The sequence below is a fragment of the Cyprinodon variegatus genome, unplaced genomic scaffold (genome assembly GCF_000732505.1).
Source record: "Cyprinodon variegatus isolate N-32 unplaced genomic scaffold, C_variegatus-1.0 Scaffold433, whole genome shotgun sequence".
NCBI classification, from domain to species: Eukaryota; Metazoa; Chordata; class Actinopteri; order Cyprinodontiformes; family Cyprinodontidae; genus Cyprinodon; species Cyprinodon variegatus.
Genome location: NW_015150886.1, coordinates 660,270 through 680,134, shown reverse-complemented (window position 1 = coordinate 680,134; position 19,865 = coordinate 660,270). Strand labels below are relative to the sequence as shown.

General features: G+C 35.6%; 1 protein-coding gene across 2 annotated transcripts in view; it reads right to left on the bottom strand.

Annotated features, from left to right (window-relative positions):
* The window catches only part of LOC107093568 (disintegrin and metalloproteinase domain-containing protein 12-like), a 131,053-nt gene that overhangs the window by 16,423 nt on the left and 94,765 nt on the right, over positions 1–19,865 (bottom strand). For both annotated transcript variants that reach the window (XM_015388708.1, XM_015388709.1), the window contains exons 12-17: positions 12,084–12,261; positions 9,418–9,507; positions 7,216–7,411; positions 7,017–7,125; positions 6,522–6,720; positions 2,263–2,340 (exon numbers count right to left, since the gene is read on the bottom strand). In XM_015388708.1, the coding sequence (XP_015244194.1) occupies positions 2,263–2,340; positions 6,522–6,720; positions 7,017–7,125; positions 7,216–7,411; positions 9,418–9,507; positions 12,084–12,261 (850 nt within the window). The remainder of the gene's footprint in view (positions 1–2,262; positions 2,341–6,521; positions 6,721–7,016; positions 7,126–7,215; positions 7,412–9,417; positions 9,508–12,083; positions 12,262–19,865) is intronic.

Below are 19,865 nucleotides of genomic sequence, written 5' to 3'. Positions count from 1 at the left end.
GGATCCTGATTTCTTTTTTCTTAAAACAAAAATAAATAAATACGTAAATCTGCCATTTATGACACAATGGTACTAAAAAAGCTAGTGTTGTGAGAATGCCATAAGACGTCCATTTTAATGTTTTCTTCCAGCGTTGGAGGGGGGCCATAAAACATGACCAAGAAGGTTTTGCAAGATAAGACCACAGAGACATGTCATGTGTGATAGAAATGTTGGTGTTGCCGGTATGATGCTGTTGGGATGTTTCTCTTCAATAACTCTTCAGATATAGGATGCTTTAGATCAGAGATCAATTCAGCTTCTTAAAGGTTCCTTCTTACATGCCTTAACACACCTGAATTAAATAATTATCAGAACCATAGTAAATTACTGCACACTCCTGCATCACAATTACATATTATTTTGCGTTGTCCTATCTATAAACAAACCCCGCTATTGAAGTTTGTGATTATTGTGTAATGGAAAACAAGAATACGGAATAAGGATCGTGTAGTTTCCCAAGATGCTGTTAAAGTTTTGCAAAAAACGTATTCAGCAGAGCCGCAGGTTTCTAAACCCTATGTTTTCTCCAGTGAGGTATTAAATGCAGCTGTCTTTGCAAGGGAGAATGGAGGAGGGGGCAGCAGTGCAGATGTGGAGTATTTACATTTAGCACAGATGCACAGCCTGAGTGCCTCCCTTGCCGCAAGGCAAAAACCATATCCACTAGATGACAGGGTTAAGAGGCACTTGTAGGGGGTTTATTTTAAATTTACTTAAAGTGAAATTTAGCTATTATACAATAGGAAGAAGCACTGAAAGACTGATTGGATTAATCTTTTTGCTAAAACTAGCTGGTATTCAACATACATTTAATTTCATTTATATCTTCAAGTAAAAAACTTCATTATACACAATGTCTAAAATATTTTATATATTTAAAAATGGTGAGGTTGAGGTTGCCTGAAGGTCCTGTGTTTAAGACTTTCTGCACAGAGTTTGCATATTGTCCTTGAGAATATTCAAGATCTCTCTGGTTACTTGGAATTTCTTTCTGAAAATAAAGGTTTATTGTCAGTCAAAAATTAGGGTTAAGCGAGTTTGTGTGCATTAGTAGAGACCTCTCAGTGATTTAGGTTGCCTTTTACCTAATGAACACTGGAAATGTCAATTGTTACTAGGCACCATAGTTAGCATTAGACAGCATTAGATATCAACCACAACAAAAGTGTTATGTTATGATAAATGGAATAATATAACTTACTTTTCACACATTGGTTATGTAATATTATTTAAAATATAACACAACCCATTATTAGAACAACGTAAATGACTTTATTACATAAAGAAACTTTTAGTATGAGAACACTGCTGTAAGAGAAGACTTGTTTCCTTTATTATCATAATTATTGTTATTTAAAATGATAAGAATGGGGAAGTCATCCAAATAAATCCACATTTTGGATAATAAAGACTGACTGTATAAAAACACTGATGCAGTAACTAAGCAACTGCATCAGTACCTTTGTTTACATGAGCAAAATGTAGTTGATTGGAAGTTCAAAATTGTTTTTTAAATGGACAATAAATAAAATGATCAACTTTAGCTTCTCTTTATGCCCGCCCCTCACAGACATTTAAGCAATTCATTGCCCCAAACATACAAAACGTAATTTTTGTATGTTTGTTTGTAGGTTCTTTTTTATTGCCTATTGCATTATAGAAAAGTTTAATAAAAGACAACAGGGAACTATTAAGAAACTTTTGATTTCTCACTGCGCCTGCCATCTTGATTTAATTGACAGCAAAAATCAGTGTTTACAGAGGGCCAGAATAGCTTGTGGTGAATGCTGCAATTATAGCACTAAACAACAGAGTAAATAAAACATAAAAGCATCCTTTGTTGAATTATTGAGGAGAGATGCTGAGAGAAATAAAGGTGATCGTTTAAGAGAAGGGAAAGATATACTGCAAATTAGTTGCTGTTTCTGCTCCCTTCCTTGTTTGCAGTTAAAGACAGAAAACACAAGTTATCATCACACAATGTGTTCACACTGAACCCATCTAAAGTGGTCAGACTATGGAGACTGATTGGGTAGGCTATAAATACACTATTACTCGTTTTTATTTACATCATAACAGTGACAGGGAGCATACCCGATAGCGCAGCTCCTCCGTAAATGTGAATTAACAGATAAAAACAGAGTCTCCACAGGCTGGCAACACCACTACATTGCATAATTTAACTCTAAGCACTGGCCAGAAATGGTACTTTGCACTCACCCCTCGTCCATTGCACTTCCCTGAGCACTCGAGCACGCCAAAGACACTGACATTCTGGCACTGCCGGTTCAAGCACACCTTTCAAGGGAAAAAGCATCAATAAACGTTTTCAGAGGAGATAGAAAATGTGTCCATGTGTAACTGCAAAGTCAACATGTATGTTGTAGATATAAATAACTTTATTATATAGTATGGTATAACCAGAGGTAGTTAATTTAAAGAAACAGCAGAGACATGCTATGCTGCTTAATTACTATTCTTACCTAAAATAATTACTTACGAACTCTTTATTTTATTAGAAAACAAAACTGTGCGTTTCATTTTCTCCATATGTTAATAAGCAAATTCAGTCCACCTGGGTGTTATCTAAACCAGTATGAACGCAGATGAGTGAACCTACAGAATCAGAATGACCAAAGAAGACAGCACATATTTCAGGCATAAAGTTGGACAGAAAAATAAAAACAGGAGGGTTTAGGTTATAAAACCATTTCCTAAACTTTGAGAAGCATATATGTCAGCTTTAAGTTAACCATGGAGAGATTAAGGCTCCATCGGTAAACCTTCCAAGGTACAACCTTGCAATAAACAGACGTTTCAACAACTGTGGAGCAGCTGTAGAGATTCACAGTCTTTCGCAGCTAATTTTCCCCCAAATTGTGACTTACACCTATAGGTAAAACTTGCACATGAGCTGGATCATTACAGAATTTAAATGAATTCTTTCTTAGCATGAGGCACAGCTGTGGTAAAAAATGTCCATAAAATTAATTTTTCTATTTTTCTTGTGTTTTTGTCTTCATTAAGATATGCCCAGACTCTTTTTAGTCCGATGCTGAGGCTGTCAATAGTCACTGCTGCCACCCTCTGGTTTAGTGGGGAACTGCTTTTTCCGCTAAATATCCCTATCTCACAATGCTAGAGTCGTTTAAAACAGTCCCGTATCCAGATTATGAGCTGGATCATCAACAAAATTTAATGGGTTGTTTCTTGGCATGAGGGACACCTCTGATAAAAAGTTTATTAAAATCCGCCCATGACATTTTTCAAGTTATTCTGTACACAGACAAACACACAAACTCTCCTAAAAACATAACCTCAAATGCAAAACGCTGTAAATATTTAAGAAAAATAAATATCAGAGTAAAATGCAAAAATGCTTTTGTTTGCTTTTAAATCAAGAAGGAGACCTAAATTAATGTGAGAGCTGTTCAGCTCTTATTTTCCACAAATTGTCAGGAAACTCAATGCTGTGTCCCAGCCTAATGCTTTGATTAGCATGAAAAACACAAAACCTTTCTAAAAGAAGAAAGATGCCAAATACAGACCTTCAGGACATTTAAATGTTCAGATAATGAGCTGCGTGAATTCATAACCTGAAGTCGGTAGCCAGGAGACGAGCTGCCCTGCCTGATGGCCATTTTGTGTATAACGAGCACAAAGAACTACAAAAGCAGTTAAACGCCAAGTACGAGAGCACTGTGTTGAATGAATAAGATCAGAAGGAACATGAAACCCTGTCATTTGGTTATCTAATCATTATAAGTGCAATCTTGAAGTGATCAGACCACACACATTTCCTATTTTTCAGTTTCCTACACCTAAATGTAAAAACCTGTGCAATGTTTCTCTTAGACTATTATTTAGTCATCTGAACATTTAAATAACTTTTTTTTTTTTTCACAAATTCATTATTTTCACACTCCAGCTCTTAAATGTTTGTTTAAGATTTATTTACAGAGACCTTTAACAACTCTGATCTGCAGGGGTTAGGAATCAAGTGTCATACGGTATGCACTTAAAGGAAGAGAAAAGGTAATTTATTTTGTGGAGCTAATTAAGACACATTAAGAGAAGAAAAACAAACAAAAAAAAAACATTAAAAAGCATACCTAATAAAATAAATGATTCCATTGTGGCACAGACTCAGCCTTAAGCACATAGGGCCTGTTCTTCAAAGATTCCAAATAATAACAATAAAATGCTTTTTTTCCAACCACATGCAATACATGGATGTGTTGGGGGTGACCTACAAAGATGTGCAAACCAATTTGGTTCTATCTATTAAAATGAGCAAACTGCATGTTCTACAAGCAGTTTGAGTGCGGCCATTTATATATCAGATATTCATCTAGGTCATCATTAAATACTGTAATCACAGTACTGAAAGTACTTATTTATATCCTTAAGCTATTAATACATGCTAAACTACATCATATCCATATTAATAAAGACTTTGCTGAGTGAATGGATACGTTTACATTATTTCTGTTATGGTATTTATCTGATGTCATCATCACACATGATAGTCCAGCCAGTGAAATTTGATTGCACCACGGTTATATGTTATTTTAGTTATGTCATTCTTTAGATTATGCACTTTGTACTAGACAGGTACAATGAAATGCAAAGATAAAACTTAAAATGCCTATAAATGAATTACAAATCAAAAGCCAAAAAATGCAAAGTAAGGCAGGGATCATATTTTCCAGACAGATCAGATACAGATGAGTGATATCACACTTTGAAGGCTCTTTTAGTTTTATTGGTTTATATTGACGTAATGCAACATTTAAATCCAGTAATTTTCTTAATTTCAGATCTAGTATAAAGATTTTCTAAAATCTTTTTGCATTCATTTTTGCCCACATGAATGGATGTTTTTTCTTTAACAATGTTATTCTACTATTTGACAATCCAAATTTGTTTAAATCGGCAAAAAATGTATTTCCATTGTCTGGCATTGTACCAATGCCTCGTTTGTGGCAACTGACCACATTTATGCAGGACAGTTTTTATCGGACTTCTAGCAGTACAAAAAAAACAACGTAAAAACTGTGACCACTATTCAGTCTCAGGTTTGGAAAATCATTTTGCATGTGGTAAATGTTTGCATTTGCATATCCTCAATCCATGTGTTTACAAGTTTTGGTCACTAGAAGATTATCTCGGTATTAATGAAGGCACACGTGCAAAAAAAGGTTTGCATGTGCAGTGTGCTGAACTGGATAGGGAAATCACTTTGCACCCTCTGTGAAGATCTCCTCTGCACACACAAACACCCAATACACACAAACCCTATGAAAACCAGGCAAAGAGTTAAAAAATACATCACTGAAATCACTCAAAAGTTAACTTCATTAGATGTTTTCCTCTCTGTTAAACCCTCCCCTGGGTGAATTAATATTGCAGCAGTATACATACAGTATTCCTCCCTTATAACACTGATTTACTACAGCCCCTCTAAAGTAGATAATATCAAGCTTGCAAAAATAGGAGGTTCACTGATTGGGCTTTACCTGATTGACATAAAAATACTCTGCAGCAATCGGTTTTTTATTTTAAAAAGTTGGGTAGTTTAGATTTGAGGTTTACCTCAAAAATAAGGTAAAAGGTTTAATTTATTTCATAGTCAACAGGACAATTCATGGTCATTTGTTGAACATTTATGACAGTACTTTTGTTTTTTATTAGGGATATTTTAAAATGTTTGTCAAAACAAAATCTAAAAATGTTATTAGGAATATGAATATAAATAAAAAAAAAGTAAAAAAAAAAAAAAATAAGCTAAAATGCTGTTTTTTAAATACTGAACACATGTACTGTAAGGTCTTGCAAGTAATTGCTTTGAGGCATTCGAATTTTGAGTAGTGCATGCACCAGAACTGAGGCTGTGCTTTATGTCCTTTTGTACATCAGGACACACTATGCTACTTTCAAAGTAATTTCTACCACTTATCTAAAAAAACAAAAAAAATCAATGGATCATCTGACCACTCTGTAATACATTTGGCAATCTTATACGCATAGCTATTCATAAGCTGAATCGATCAGAAACTCAGCTGCACTTTCAATTCTAGATCTACAAAACACAGATGCATCAGATCTGTAGAATAATGACGGTTATGTTCTTGGAAATTGTGTGTAAAAGCTGCAGTTGCAGAACTTAGAATATGCCCAAATAATGTTGGGAATCTAACCCTTCTGATGATCAAACTGACTAGGCTAGTGTTAAATGCAATGAATTTCTTTGCTACTGATACAAACATCCAGTAGACATTGGTGTGGCTGAGATACAACTGTTAGAGGTTCTTTTTTACAACTCACAAAAAACTGTATTGCTCAAGTTGTTTTTACACACAAAAAATCATGGTGGTTCTTAGTTTTGAGTCATATTAGCCTGTTGATCCGACCTGATCACTGGAAAAATGGTAGAATGTGCATCTTTCGCTATTATTTTTAATATATGGATTGCTCACCATGCTGTCTCCACACTTTGTTCCAGCCAGAACAAGCCCAGGGTCTGGCATGTCATCCCCCAGGTACACATGTGTCCCTCGACATAGAATACGCCCCCCTTCCTGTAGTGGGATATTGGTTTCAATGGAGACAGCGTTTGTACCGATCACTGGTCTGTTGGCTCCACCCTGGCACTGGATTTTACCACACTTTGCATCCCTGCATGAAAGAACAGAAACATAAGGTACCTAATCACAGACAAAGACAAGTAATTCTGCAAACCGATAGAAATGTGTGCCGGAGGCCTGCTAAGCCTTGTGTCGTGAACACAATTAATTAAATTAACAAGCAGCTTGATTACAGATTTCACCCAAAGGGCGAATAGTTTTAGGACAATCAGATGACAAAACAGCATTAAATTATTCATGAATAATTGCGTATTTAGTATTATCATTATTTGATAAATTTTTTTTCAGCATGGATTTGAAATATTCAATGTGGCACCACAATTTTACCTTGCATCACATTTGGCAAATGAACCTTTGGAGTCCTTCCCACAGTTCCCATAAGGATCCCCTGCAGAGTTGACTCTCTCAAAGCAGATCCCAGGAGCAGGCTTAGCTCCTGCAAAAAAACAAACACACAATCAATAGTATCTGATAATGAGTCTTTCAGTCTGAAAAGAGACCAACTTCTTCAACAGTATTGATTAACCTGGTCCCCACAAGGTGATGCACTGTTGTTCGTGAGTCTGGCAGATGCCATTGTAGCAATAGCCGTCAACGTTGTGGCAAGCGTGTCCATCATGGAGATAAACATTGGCTGGGCAGTGAGGACTGGAGCCAGTACAGAACTCAGGCAGATCACATGAGTTGCTGGACTCTCGGCACATGGTGCCAGCCAGTTTGAGCTGCAGACACCAAGAGTTCAGTAAATTACTCGGCATAATCAACTCTACTGACCTTATCACTTTATGACTTTAAGACTTGGAGTATGCCTTATTACTGTAAGCAGTTTCTTAAAGAAGACATTAGACTGATAATAAAATAGAAATGGCGCAAGCATGTTAATGAATAATGGTGTTTAAATCAATATTACCTTGAGTAGTCAAATATCTATTTCAGCTTCATACATTTCATTTCTATATTTATAACACCATTTAAAACAGACAACCACACAACTAAAGAACTTAAAAAATGGTAAATGGCCTCTACTTATGTAACGTCTTGGCAAGTCAGTAGACTGCGAAGCTCTTTCCACTACGTTCAGTCAAAGATGTAAAGTTTACATTTAAAAAGGCCTAAGTCAGTGTTTGAGCATATACTTTCATAATCCACAAAACCTATAGAATGGAGACACAATATTAATATATATATATATAAAAAAAAAAAACAATAAGATTTAAAACCTATTCTTAGACAGGTAGCTGGTGGAGCAAGGATTACATGGGGGCAATGTCCTTGCAAGTGGAGGAACAGGTTAAGCTCTCTCAGATGGACCAATTAAAGTCACAACTGAGAGATATTGACATAAAGAACATTGCAGTTACAATTTTCTACCATTAAGTCCACTTTTGTTCAAACAATGACAGATGGCATTATCTGACACTGCTGTTTGTTGAGCTTGAAGTTCACCTTAATGTCTTAAGAAGGTTTTCTGTGCTCTCTTGTTCCAATTCTTATTATCTGTCTCTTTGATTTGTCATCAGTTTTGCTGCTGTGGCCACTTCCAGGGAGGTGGACTACAGTCCCATGACTCTTAATTTCAGAATAAAACGTGCAACTGTAGTTAGAGGAACATCAAGAAGCTTGGAGATGGTCTTAAAGCATTTACCTTTCACATGCTTGTCTATAATTTTCTCTCTAATCTCCTGAGAAATCTCTTTCTTTGTTTCCTCTGGTCCTTGTTATGAATTTTAACATTATGAATTTGTTTTTGTCTTTTATTGTATATGTGAATTGATTTTGTAAAAATTTAAATAAAACTTGATTTCAATTAAATACCTATATTTTTTCTTAATATTGGACAGTTCTTTGTCCAAGCCTGTTTATTGAGTTTATTTTTCAAAGTCATTCTGTGGAAACATGGTCAAAAAGGAATGTCTCTCATTTATTTATTTTAATTTAGTATTACCTTTTCAGGTTATGACCATCGAGGCTTTTCCATTCATAAATGACGGGTACCGTTTGAGGTGCACTATAGATATTCGTAAGTATTATCATTATTACTATTTTTAATAGATATTTTCATTATATGGCGACCCTCAATATACTGTTAGAAAATGCAAAATGCTAATTCTAATGGCTGGAACAAAACCAATTTGCATGTTGTAACATTTAAGCAGCAGTTTTTATAACTCATTCACGACATGCCCACTTATTGCACACACTTAAAAAAACTGCATGTGCATTTTAGCACCTTTATTTTGAGTCTTTGAAGATCAGGCTCAAAATTCTTTGTGAATAACTTCCAAAAGAAATCGATGACGTCCACTTGGTTGGACACATAGTTAAACACAAATTCGTACTTATTTCAAATAAAAATATTCAAACCTAAAAAAAAGAGATATTTTCAACTAGATACTGCTGCATGTTTTATATCTTTACTTGTAGATTAGTCCTAGAATGGAAGGATTTACAAGATATTCCACCAGTGGTTAGCAAAACTTAGATAGAGAGGAGGTTCACTTGTAGCTACAACAACTGACCACTAAATGACTCTCAAAGAAGGGGGGCAGCAGAGAGCACAGAAAATCTGCATTTCGTAGAAAACTGCTGTCAACCACTGTCTGCTGCAATTACCACTATGTACCACTTACTTGAAAACACAGAAATAGATTTGTAGAACTTTCCCATAAAGTACTTAGTCAGTTGAAATAAACTTGAACAAGGTCCAAAGTGACCTAAAACCTTTTACCTTGCAATCATCACAGCATTGCCCATGGGCACACACTGCATCTCCCTTGAGGGTGCATGTGGTGGCGTTACAGCAGGGGTTCATGCATTCCTGGAGTGCAGAGAAAATAAAATAAACCATCTTAGAGCATGTGGTCCTGATCACAGATATGACATTTGGAAGCCTCTGTTAGATGAAGCTCTTCAAGTCACTGGAGCACACTTCCTGTCCAAAGATTCCCCCCTGACCTTAAGACCTTAAAGTTTAGACATAAACTGGCACTCATGTGTTTTAGATTTGGTAGTTCTAAACCAGTTAGAGATAAAAAGGAGTCTGTTGATGCAATGACCACAAAAAACCTGGTTTAAAGAAAAGGTTTTTAATTTATGAGCTCTGGGCATTTGGAAGAGATAACAGGGAAAAAAGAGATTAGAGGTTCTCTTCTACTTTTACTGATAACCCAAAACAACAAATCTTTGCTGTTGTTTTTTTCTGGGCATTGTGTAAGGACGCATATGGATTGTTGGAGGTCTAATTTGTCAATGCAGTTTAATATGCCCAACTGTTTACCCTTTGGCTCCCTTTTCGAATTCCTTGTTTATTTCCAGGCCTACGTGGGCTGCCAGTTCAAACAAGCAATGTGAGGACCTCCAGGAGATCCTTTTGAGGAATCATCAGAAGGTCTAAACTGCATTACCGGTTTGTTGGTGGTCAAACACAATGACTAGCACAATACCACCTACTGATTTGTAAACTATGGAGTTTCTTAACTATGCTTACATAAACAATCCCACATCCTACTCATTTTGAACACGTTTCAAAATATAATCTAATTTAAAAGGAAAATAAAGACCACTTCACTATATTGAAAATTCTGTTCAGCTTTGTAGTAAGAAAATCAACAGAGTGACACATTTCTCCAGAGAAACCAATCATGTCCTGTAGACATCAGGAAATCTTCATGCTAACTTTTAACTTTCATATTTATATTTCATGGCGTTTCAGCCTAACAGCCCAATATTGGTCTCTCCAGAGTTCATAATACTGGGAAGATGAGGTATTAAAATTAATTAGCCTTTAACTACTGCTTAAATCTATCAGATTTATATTTAATCAACTCTTTATATTCACTAAAACCCTGTAGCTACAATTAGTATGAGTATCATACCTACAGCAAGCAGGTGACAAACGAACTTACATTTGTTAATCCACTCATTAAATCTATACATAAAAATATACAAATCATATATAACAGTAATTACAAATTGATAGCCTTATTATTAAATAATTAGTAAAACTAATGTTACAGTATCACGTCTATACAGCAAGAGTGTGTTTCTTGATATATCTACATGTACTGGGGATGTGAAGGTTGAATTAAACTTAGTCACCTGGTTTTCTATATTTTTAGTGAAACTTGGGGTAAGTCCTGCTTTTTAGGGTGGATCTAAGCAATATGTATTTGTGCTATTGATTTTACAGTTTCCTGCAGTGTGTGGGGGTGGGAACAAAATGGGCATGGATGTGCACTGCAGAGTGGGGAAAGCAGAGCCAAAGAAAACTGGCTGAAGCTATGAGTGCTTTCCACTTGTTTGCTTGCTTTGTCACACAGTTGGGCAGCAGTTTGATTAATGAGCCTCCAAAGATATGAAATCATGGGAGCAGCTGGTCAAGGAAAAGCAAGATGTAAACAAAATAAAATACTACATATTGGAGACCTCATGGGGTTGCCCCCTCCCAATATATTCCTGGGTGTATTACATTTTAGTATTTTATGATTGCAAAAAAAAAAATGTCAAGAGAGAGTTGGACTTTGCTTATATTGGTAGAGGGAGTTTCAGTGAGAGTTTCATCGGTTAAGAAGGATTGTTTTATTTTAATGTAAAAGTGAAACAAAGTTATAGTAAAGCACAAAATCATGGACGAGCAAATAACAGATTTTTAGCATATTTGAAATGCATTCATAACCATTGAGGTTTCACACTTTGTCACGTGACAACCATAAAAAATCTAATATTTTAACATAGTGTAATGTGACAGAACAACTAGTTTAAAAGCATTGATTGCAAAAAATTTGTATGGGCTTTAAACAAAGATAATAACAAATCATGTTTGGAGTCATATTCATGTGTTACACTAACCATAGTTAAATCACAGACCTTAACTCAAATAGAAATCGAATGGAAAACTTTAAAATCTATCCACCCAATCCAAGTGAGCTTAAGATGTCTGTAAATAATAAAATATTGCAAACACAGGAGTATATAGATTGGTAAAGGTTGTTAACACATTCCTCAAAAGACTTGCAGCTGTTAATGTAGGAAAAGGGACTTCTACAAACTATTAAGTTGGCATCATACAAAATGCAGACTTGACAAATTGTATATGAATTTTTAAAGCGAAGCAGTTCTTTTCCTTTCTCTTCACAATTAAACACTGTTATTGTGTTGTTCTACCACATAAAAGCAAAAAGTTCTAGTCTGATAAAATTTCATAAGGTTAAGATGTATGCGTATTTTCCGAGTGCAGCAGGGATCCATTAAGATCTGTTTTTCCCTCTACTTGTCAAATGGATTTCTCAGATACATTCAAAGCTCTGGTTTTGTAACACATGTTAAGATTGAGTTTCATTTAGAGTTGCAGCCACTGAGGAAGGCGAAGATGAAAGCCTCTGCTTTAGTGTTTACCTCTGGCTCCCCACAGTCACACTCCTCTCCCTCCTCTACGTAGCCATTGCCACACTTCTGTCCTCCATAAAGCACCTTGACCTCTGGCATGTTGTACAAACACATCCCCACACCTTTCTCAAGACTGGCTGCAAGGTCCTTCTTGCTGCAGGTGCTGAACACTGTAGGAAACGGATATCTAGAAGAGAAAAAGTAGGAACACAGTGAGAAATCCAAAGAGAAATTGTGTTTATGTAGAATGCCTTGCTGCAGAAAGGTGAAGCATTCGCCAAAAAGGCAACAACATCTATGACAATAACTTACAGATTTGGTCACGGCCTTTTTTACACAACCTCCTCTACTGGCATTGTATGAGGGTTTCTTAAATGGATTTTCTGTCCTACATTAAAACATAAATGGCTAATTTTCACCAACAGCTACATTAACAAGAGTCATATTCCTGCTGGAGAAGAACAATTGCAGCAGTTCTCCAGGCAGGGTTATTGGGGATGAAGAGTAGTTTACAAAATTGCAACCATGAGCGCATGCTTTTTTCTCATTTAATTATTTGCCATATTGCTTTTCTGAAGGGCTGAGTCATCTCTAATTTAGACAGGAAATAAATTAAAGTCTGACTTAAAAAAAAGCAAAACAAAAACATTGCTAATGGATGCTACGAAAATGGCAAAAACAGCAAAAATCCTAAATAGAGAGGACAGAAAAAAAAACTATGTATTTTGTTTGATGAGCAATAAATTAAGGACATTTAGTTATGCAGGACTAATGATACATTAAGAGAGAAAGAGAGCCATAAGTTATAGAAAACATAGGGCAGGCTGGAACATTTTGTAGTGCCTGGAAAAACTACAAAAGATAAAAACATTTCTTACTCAGACCACAGCGGAGGGTAAGGGTAGCAACAGGTATCAAAAGGTCCTGCCCTGGACTTTTCACAGTCAAGCTCACTGCAAAGAGCTAAAGACAGCTTTTCCACTTGGGACCCTTGTGGCAATGCAAAGTCTCTGAAGATGGTGAAACAGGGGCTCAAGGTTACTTTCAAAACCCATACACAGAGCAGAGCTACTACGTGACTGCAGCTCTCTGAATCACATGTACGCTAGGCTGCATCAAAGTTATCACTATGGTCAAAATCCATCTTCTTCTTCATAGAGCCGGCAGTTCAGCTTACATCAAATCACCGGATTTACAACCATGAGCACTAATTTACATATAACATATGAGAGATATACAATCTTCTTCTTGGATTCATGAGTACTTGACAAGATCTGGCTCCTTAGTTTTTAAAAAATAATATCTGATATCTTCTTACGTGGAAATGGAAAATGTACCTATAATAGGCCATTTGGTAATTTCTTTGTATATTTCAAAGTTTTTATTGTTTATACTATCTTTTTATTGGGATCTCTGTACAACTAGCTGGCTTGCATGTACTCCAAGCAGAAGATGTTTTTTTCTTCTTCACTTTCTTTTTCTTTTCTTTTTTTTTCAGCTGGCTGATTTTTGAGGGAATATGTTTTCTGATGATTTAAGGTTCACATTGATCTGATTATATTGGGTTAAAAAAAAATTATGCAATTGAAACTGTGAATGCAATCAATAGTACATAAGAATACAAAAAAATGTGTATTGGGTATAATACATAGTTTGATGAAACTTTAATTACGGTAATTTGTTCCCAACAGATGTTATGAAGGTTTAAGGTTTGTAGGCCACATTGCCTGGATGCACCATTTTAGCTTCAACCACAAATCTTCTGGGATTTTCTAATTCTGATTACCACTCCAAAATGTATAAATGTGGATGTATGCTGAGGGTCTTTCCTTTTTAAATATTTGGTTTTATGTTACTGCCATTTCTGGACAGATTTTACAGTAACAGTCAGAATTAGCACAAAAAAAAATAATAATAATAAAAAAAACTTTTCCTGTTGGAGACAGTTGCAATAGACAGAGGCATCTAGAGAGAGAAAGACCTTTACAGAATCAGATTTGAGGGCCATTTTTCTCATCATAGTGCTTATGAGATTCAAAATTCACATAAGCTTTTTAAGTAAATGGATAATGGATCTAACACCCAAAATTGGAAACCATGGAAAAACAGCTTAATCTTCTTGTGAGCAGTGTTATAGACAATTGGTCAGTTCTGCTGGTATGCAATTCAACTGTTTGATGCAGACGATCAGCAGCATCATCTGAGATGCATGATTAGATTTAGATGAGATTAACTTTATCATCCCAAAGGAAATTCATCTTCAGTACAGACTCTGGCTGCTACATTGTTCAAATCATAGCTGTCACATTATAATCACACACACACACAAAAAAAACAATTGCATAAAAAGAGATTTCAAACCATTATAAGAAAAAAAGAATACATAAATGAAGCTTGAAGGTGGATTTAAACCAGGCTAAAAAAATATATATATATTTTGGTATATTTTCTATTTGGTTAATTTAAATTAAACTAAAAAACAAACAAAAAAGAACAAAACAATAAAACATAGATCAGATTTAACCCTTTAAAGCCCGATCCAAGAATAAAACAAAACAGAAAATTACTTTTTTTTGGTTTGAAGTCCTTATTTGGCCTTTTAACAAAATATGTAAAAAGAAAAGAACAGAAATACATTTTTGATATTAATAATTTATTACTATGCAATAAGTCAAGATTATTTTTTGTGTAGTCTTCTGCCCTCTGTTATCAGGTATATCTGATTGTGTACAATAGGATTTTGAGCAAAGTTTGTACCATTAAATTATGCAAAAGGTGTCAGACGCAAAACATTTCAGAAACCGTATGTATCAAATATGATACATTTGGCATTATAGGGTTAAAGTGTCATTTCCCTAATAATGAGCTCATCTTTAATTCACAAAAACATAAAATTTTCCTCATTATTTCTAAAATTTCTTCTTAAACTAGGCAATACATCAATATTTAGTCTTGGTGACACACTGGCTGATTTAAGCTAGGTACAGTATATCTCTGAGATACTGTTCCTGAATAAGTGATGAAGCCATGTGCACTTTGGGTAATATGTTGTCATGAGGTAAATGAAGCATTCTTGACATAGGTAAATGCTTATTAAAGTTGCATATGAAAACTGCTGTAAAAGCTGGTTGGAATAATACCCAATCATACAAATGATTAGATATCATAATTTACATTAGCTTTAAAGAAGAAAATTGTAATCTTAAATAACTTAGGGAGCTCTCAGGGATGAAAAGTATTAGTCAGGACATGACTATTTTCATTCAGCATGTGCAAATGATATAGATGATGTGTGGTGACAGCAGAAGACAGTTAGCAGAGGATTATGAGAGACAGCATTTGGATGCTTGAAAAGCTCAAATTCAGATGACAAAGTCATACATGTACTTATGCTGTGATAGACTGACTAAAGTCTTCAAGTGTATTCAGCCGTAGAGACTGGAAAGCCCAAGGCTTGACGAGACAGAGTTGTGAAATTTCTACATGACATAAAATATGTTTGTGGCGCTTGATGGTGGACAGGGGTAGGGGGAGAGATATTGGATGTTTTTGCCTTTGCCTAAGGGGGATTTGGTTGCAGCAACTGCATGGATATTTCACTGTTGTTAGTGGACTACAGTCAAGCTTCTCCTGAGGGTGCTAGAGATAACAGCAGATGGATTCAATGGAAAAGAAATCCTTTTTCCAAAGGAAAACAGATTTTCACAGCACACAGAACACAAAAATATCTTCCTCTTACAGCCACCCTTGGGTTAAAGCAGGGCCTCCACTTCACGCAGATTGTCCACCTAAACATGTCGTCTGCTTTCATCTCTCATGTCCAGAAGCCAATCCAACCTGTCTCTGTCCAAACGTGTCTTCTACATAATCCACTGGTAAACCACTGTAACAGACACTCACACAAAGAGTTTTTACAGTCCTGAGCTTAACATAAGGAGCAGACCATGCAGATCAAACCTCTAAAGGGAACAGAGGGAGGCCGCTGTCAATAAGAGAACACAGGCACAGATCAGGAGAGGAAGGTGGAAAGTCAATAGAAGGTAAACACGGTGTGTTTCCAACATGGTCACATAAAGGATGACCATAGCTTCTATTTGAAAGATCTTTGAAGCCTTCTTTTGGACACACATAAAAAAAAAAGGAAACATGTGGACATGAATTTAATGTGAGTGAAATCAGTGTGTATAAAACGATACTGCTCTATGCAAAAGCAGAAGAAAGCATGTGTTCTAAGGGGTTATTCCCCGTTTTAGTTATTTCAGGACAGTGGGAATCAGAACAATGTTTCATCATGTACAACCTACACAGCTCTACCACTGATTCTATAATGAATAAAGATGTAGAGATGCTTTTTTGCAAATGTTAGAAGATAGGTAAAGCAAAAGCTGAAATTTCGATTGCAATGTAAATTGTAGTCGATAATAAAGAAGTTTGATCGATTGATTGATTGAATACAAATAATATGAAATGTAGTATTATGCAATTCCCTGCTAATCTGAAGTTTACCTGGCGTCTTCATGGACATGAAGGTAATATTATAAAAGTAAGGCTTTTAAGTAATTTCAGGCTTGGATTAAATTAAAACATTTGTTTAAACTGTTTGATTATTTTTTTTGATTTTATGCAATCCGCCTGTGCAATTTCTTAGTCATCTGTGTCATGCTTACCACAAAAATAATCTTAACTCTGACTAAGTCCTGAATCGATTCGATTTTGATTCATACAGTTCTAAATCGATTCATTTCGTTTCAATCTGTTTTTACATTAATGAAAATGGTTTAACTGTGTACTCATGTATTTTATTTTTTTCCTGTCACATTAAACACAATGTGCAAACTTGTAAATTGGACAGTTTAAACCTGAGATGTGAACAAAACTGTCTCAAAAGTGCAAACTTGTTTGTGAAAAGTGAAAAAGACAAGCCTCACTCGAGCAAGCAGACGTGACACAGCAGACATGCATGAGCTGCATTATCTCCACTGCACAAACCATATATGCAGTGTTGTCTGTAACAACTACAGGGTGTTTGCTGGTCATTTGTTAATGTCTTCAGTCAACCTATTTGCAATATTTGCAGCTGTCTGGCTTGAAGTCATCTTGAGAGCATCTTTCCTGCTCACTTGAAAGTGAATGCCACGCGGTTCACTATAAAAGTAATCGATCTCATTTCCTAGACATCGATTTTGCAAAAATGTACTGTAAAGGAATCAATTCAAAAGTGGAATTACCATCTCGTTATCTTTAGATAATAAGAAAATTAACTTGTTTTCTCGAGAAAACCACTCTGAAAAAGTATCGGAGGGACACGGTCGCTCTCGGCTTCCTTACTGCAGCCTGTGAATTGGGTTCACAAAAAAAATGTAAAAATATTCACCCTATCATTGTCTTTCTCCAATTCCTATCTAACATGTACTCAAAATAGTCAGTAGTCTAAATAGTATATGTATATACTATAGTATACGCTTCTTAGCCATAGTGAGACTCAACATACAGCTTTACTTAAAATGGATGTCTGCAGTAGTCGGTGATTTTGAATCAGCAGAAGTTGGATGATTGAGCTGCACCTCTAATCCCACGGCTTCATTCCTCTAGGTAACAGCTGCACACAAAGTCCTGGTAACAGATGCAGCCTCAGCCTGACTGGGTGTCTAGAGATGCTGTGAGCATTTCTCTATTACCCATATTGCTGACTTTAGTCTTTTTTTATTATGATAAACTGATACACAAGAAAAATCCTTTCCAAACACCTGTGAGCATGTACCCTCAAAATGTTATATGTGCCTTTAGCTTTTTTTTTATATAGTCAGTGGAAATAAGTATGAGGAATAAAACACATTTGAATTTGGTTTAAAACAGGTCCTGCTTGTGGACAATTGTTGATTACACTCCCAATTTATTTTACAGTCAAAAGCATTTGGAAAGAAAAATGTTATCCAGGACAAATTACTCATTGAAAACTACACATTTTTATACTACATTCCTCTTCCAGAGACACCTCAGATGTGCAGATTTGTAAACACATGAAAAAAACACAATAATCAGTGTGTGTTATCACAGCTGCAGCTACATAGTTGCCTTGCCATCCAGGAAATTAGCTGAGCAGAAAGTTTAGGATTCCCAGGATGATACTGGGTGTGCAGCTCTGCTCCCTCTCCAGGTATAGTTTGCTGAGATGGAACTAATTTGCCTAAGCTCAACAGTTAGACAAAATCTAATTAGTCAGATCCATTCTGCCTGTCGTAACCGTTTGAAAGGCAAATAAGTCACTTTTATTGGGAACAACACACAAATAAAGATGTTTATCTCAGCATTGATATACGGCCTCCTAATTTTGTGTTCCATGGAGAAAGAAAAACTGCGGTGCCACCTCACTGACAAACAGTTTGGTCATGCTATGGAGGACCGAGAGAGGCACTGAAAAAGAAAAACAGCCAAAATAACATCTATATCATGCAATTTAAAATCCAATATAAAAGGAATTTTCTAATTGTATATTATAAATTGAATTATTAAAGAGTTGTAAATTGTATATTTTAATGGATTATTTTTTCAATTTCAAAATGTATTTTCAAATCCTATTTTCAAATGGAGTTTTTAAAAACCAACATCCATAAATCTGATTAGAATGAACATTTCTAAACACACATTTAAAATGGTTATTCCTCATTCCTTTTTTCTTTTTTAACTTGCATTTTGAAATCCTTAAAATTGCATTATGTTTTGATTTACTGGCTCCATTTACATTTTCCATGACACTGAAACCAGTTTAACCGATCATCCTCAGATGTAATCAGCTCCCTCATTGGTTGTTTTGTTAACTAAGTGTGGAAGTCTAACCAGTGAGAGAGTTTAACTGTTTTCCTTTAAGACAAAAAAATAACTCACGAAATTTCGATAACCATTTATGAAGGTACTACTAATCTTCGATCTTTCGATGGTTAAAGTTATGTCCGGTGGTAACCTCAAGCACAAAGGAGAACAAAGATGTCCAGATCTTAAAAAGAGAGCACAGATGGTTTGAAAGAAGGGTGAGGGAAGCCATCTTTTTTAAAAGAGAAAAGCTATCACTGAAAAGAGAGGGACGTTTGAGGTTTCAGCTTCTGAACATAAAGAACTTTGTATGAAACTCATTCCAAAGAAAAATATGCTGATGAAGATTCTCATCCATCAAGGTTATAGTCATTCCGTAAAAGTTCAAATAAAATCCACTGGACTTGGTTTCCAAGATTTGAAGACGTTTCGCCACTTCTCCAGGAAGCTTTCTCAATTCTAATGATTTAATTGAATTGAAAAAGTCTCCTGGAGAGGTGGCGAAACATCTTCAAATCTTGGAAACATTGCATTAATCACCTGATGTATGCAGATTATTTAGTAATATTTAGCCCTAGTACTGCTGGGTTACAGCAACTACTTAACATCTGCTCTGAGTATGGTCTGGAACACGACATAAAGTACAATCCATCTAAGAGTGTGATCATGATCTGTAGGAGTAAGGAAGAAAAATCGACTGAGTTTCCAGATTTTCTGCTGTCAAATACTGTGCTGGGTGTTACAAACAAAACCAAGTATCTTGGGGACATCATCACAGAAAATCTGTCAGACGATGATGACATTTGCAGACAATGTAGATTGTTGTATGCTCAAGCTATTACCCTTGCTCGTAAATTCGGTTCATGTACTGATAAAGTCAAAGTGGAACTGTTTAATGCATATTGTACCTCTCTGTACACTGCTCACCTGTGGACTACATATAGAAAAGTCAACCTCCAAAGGCTGCAGGTGGCCTATAAT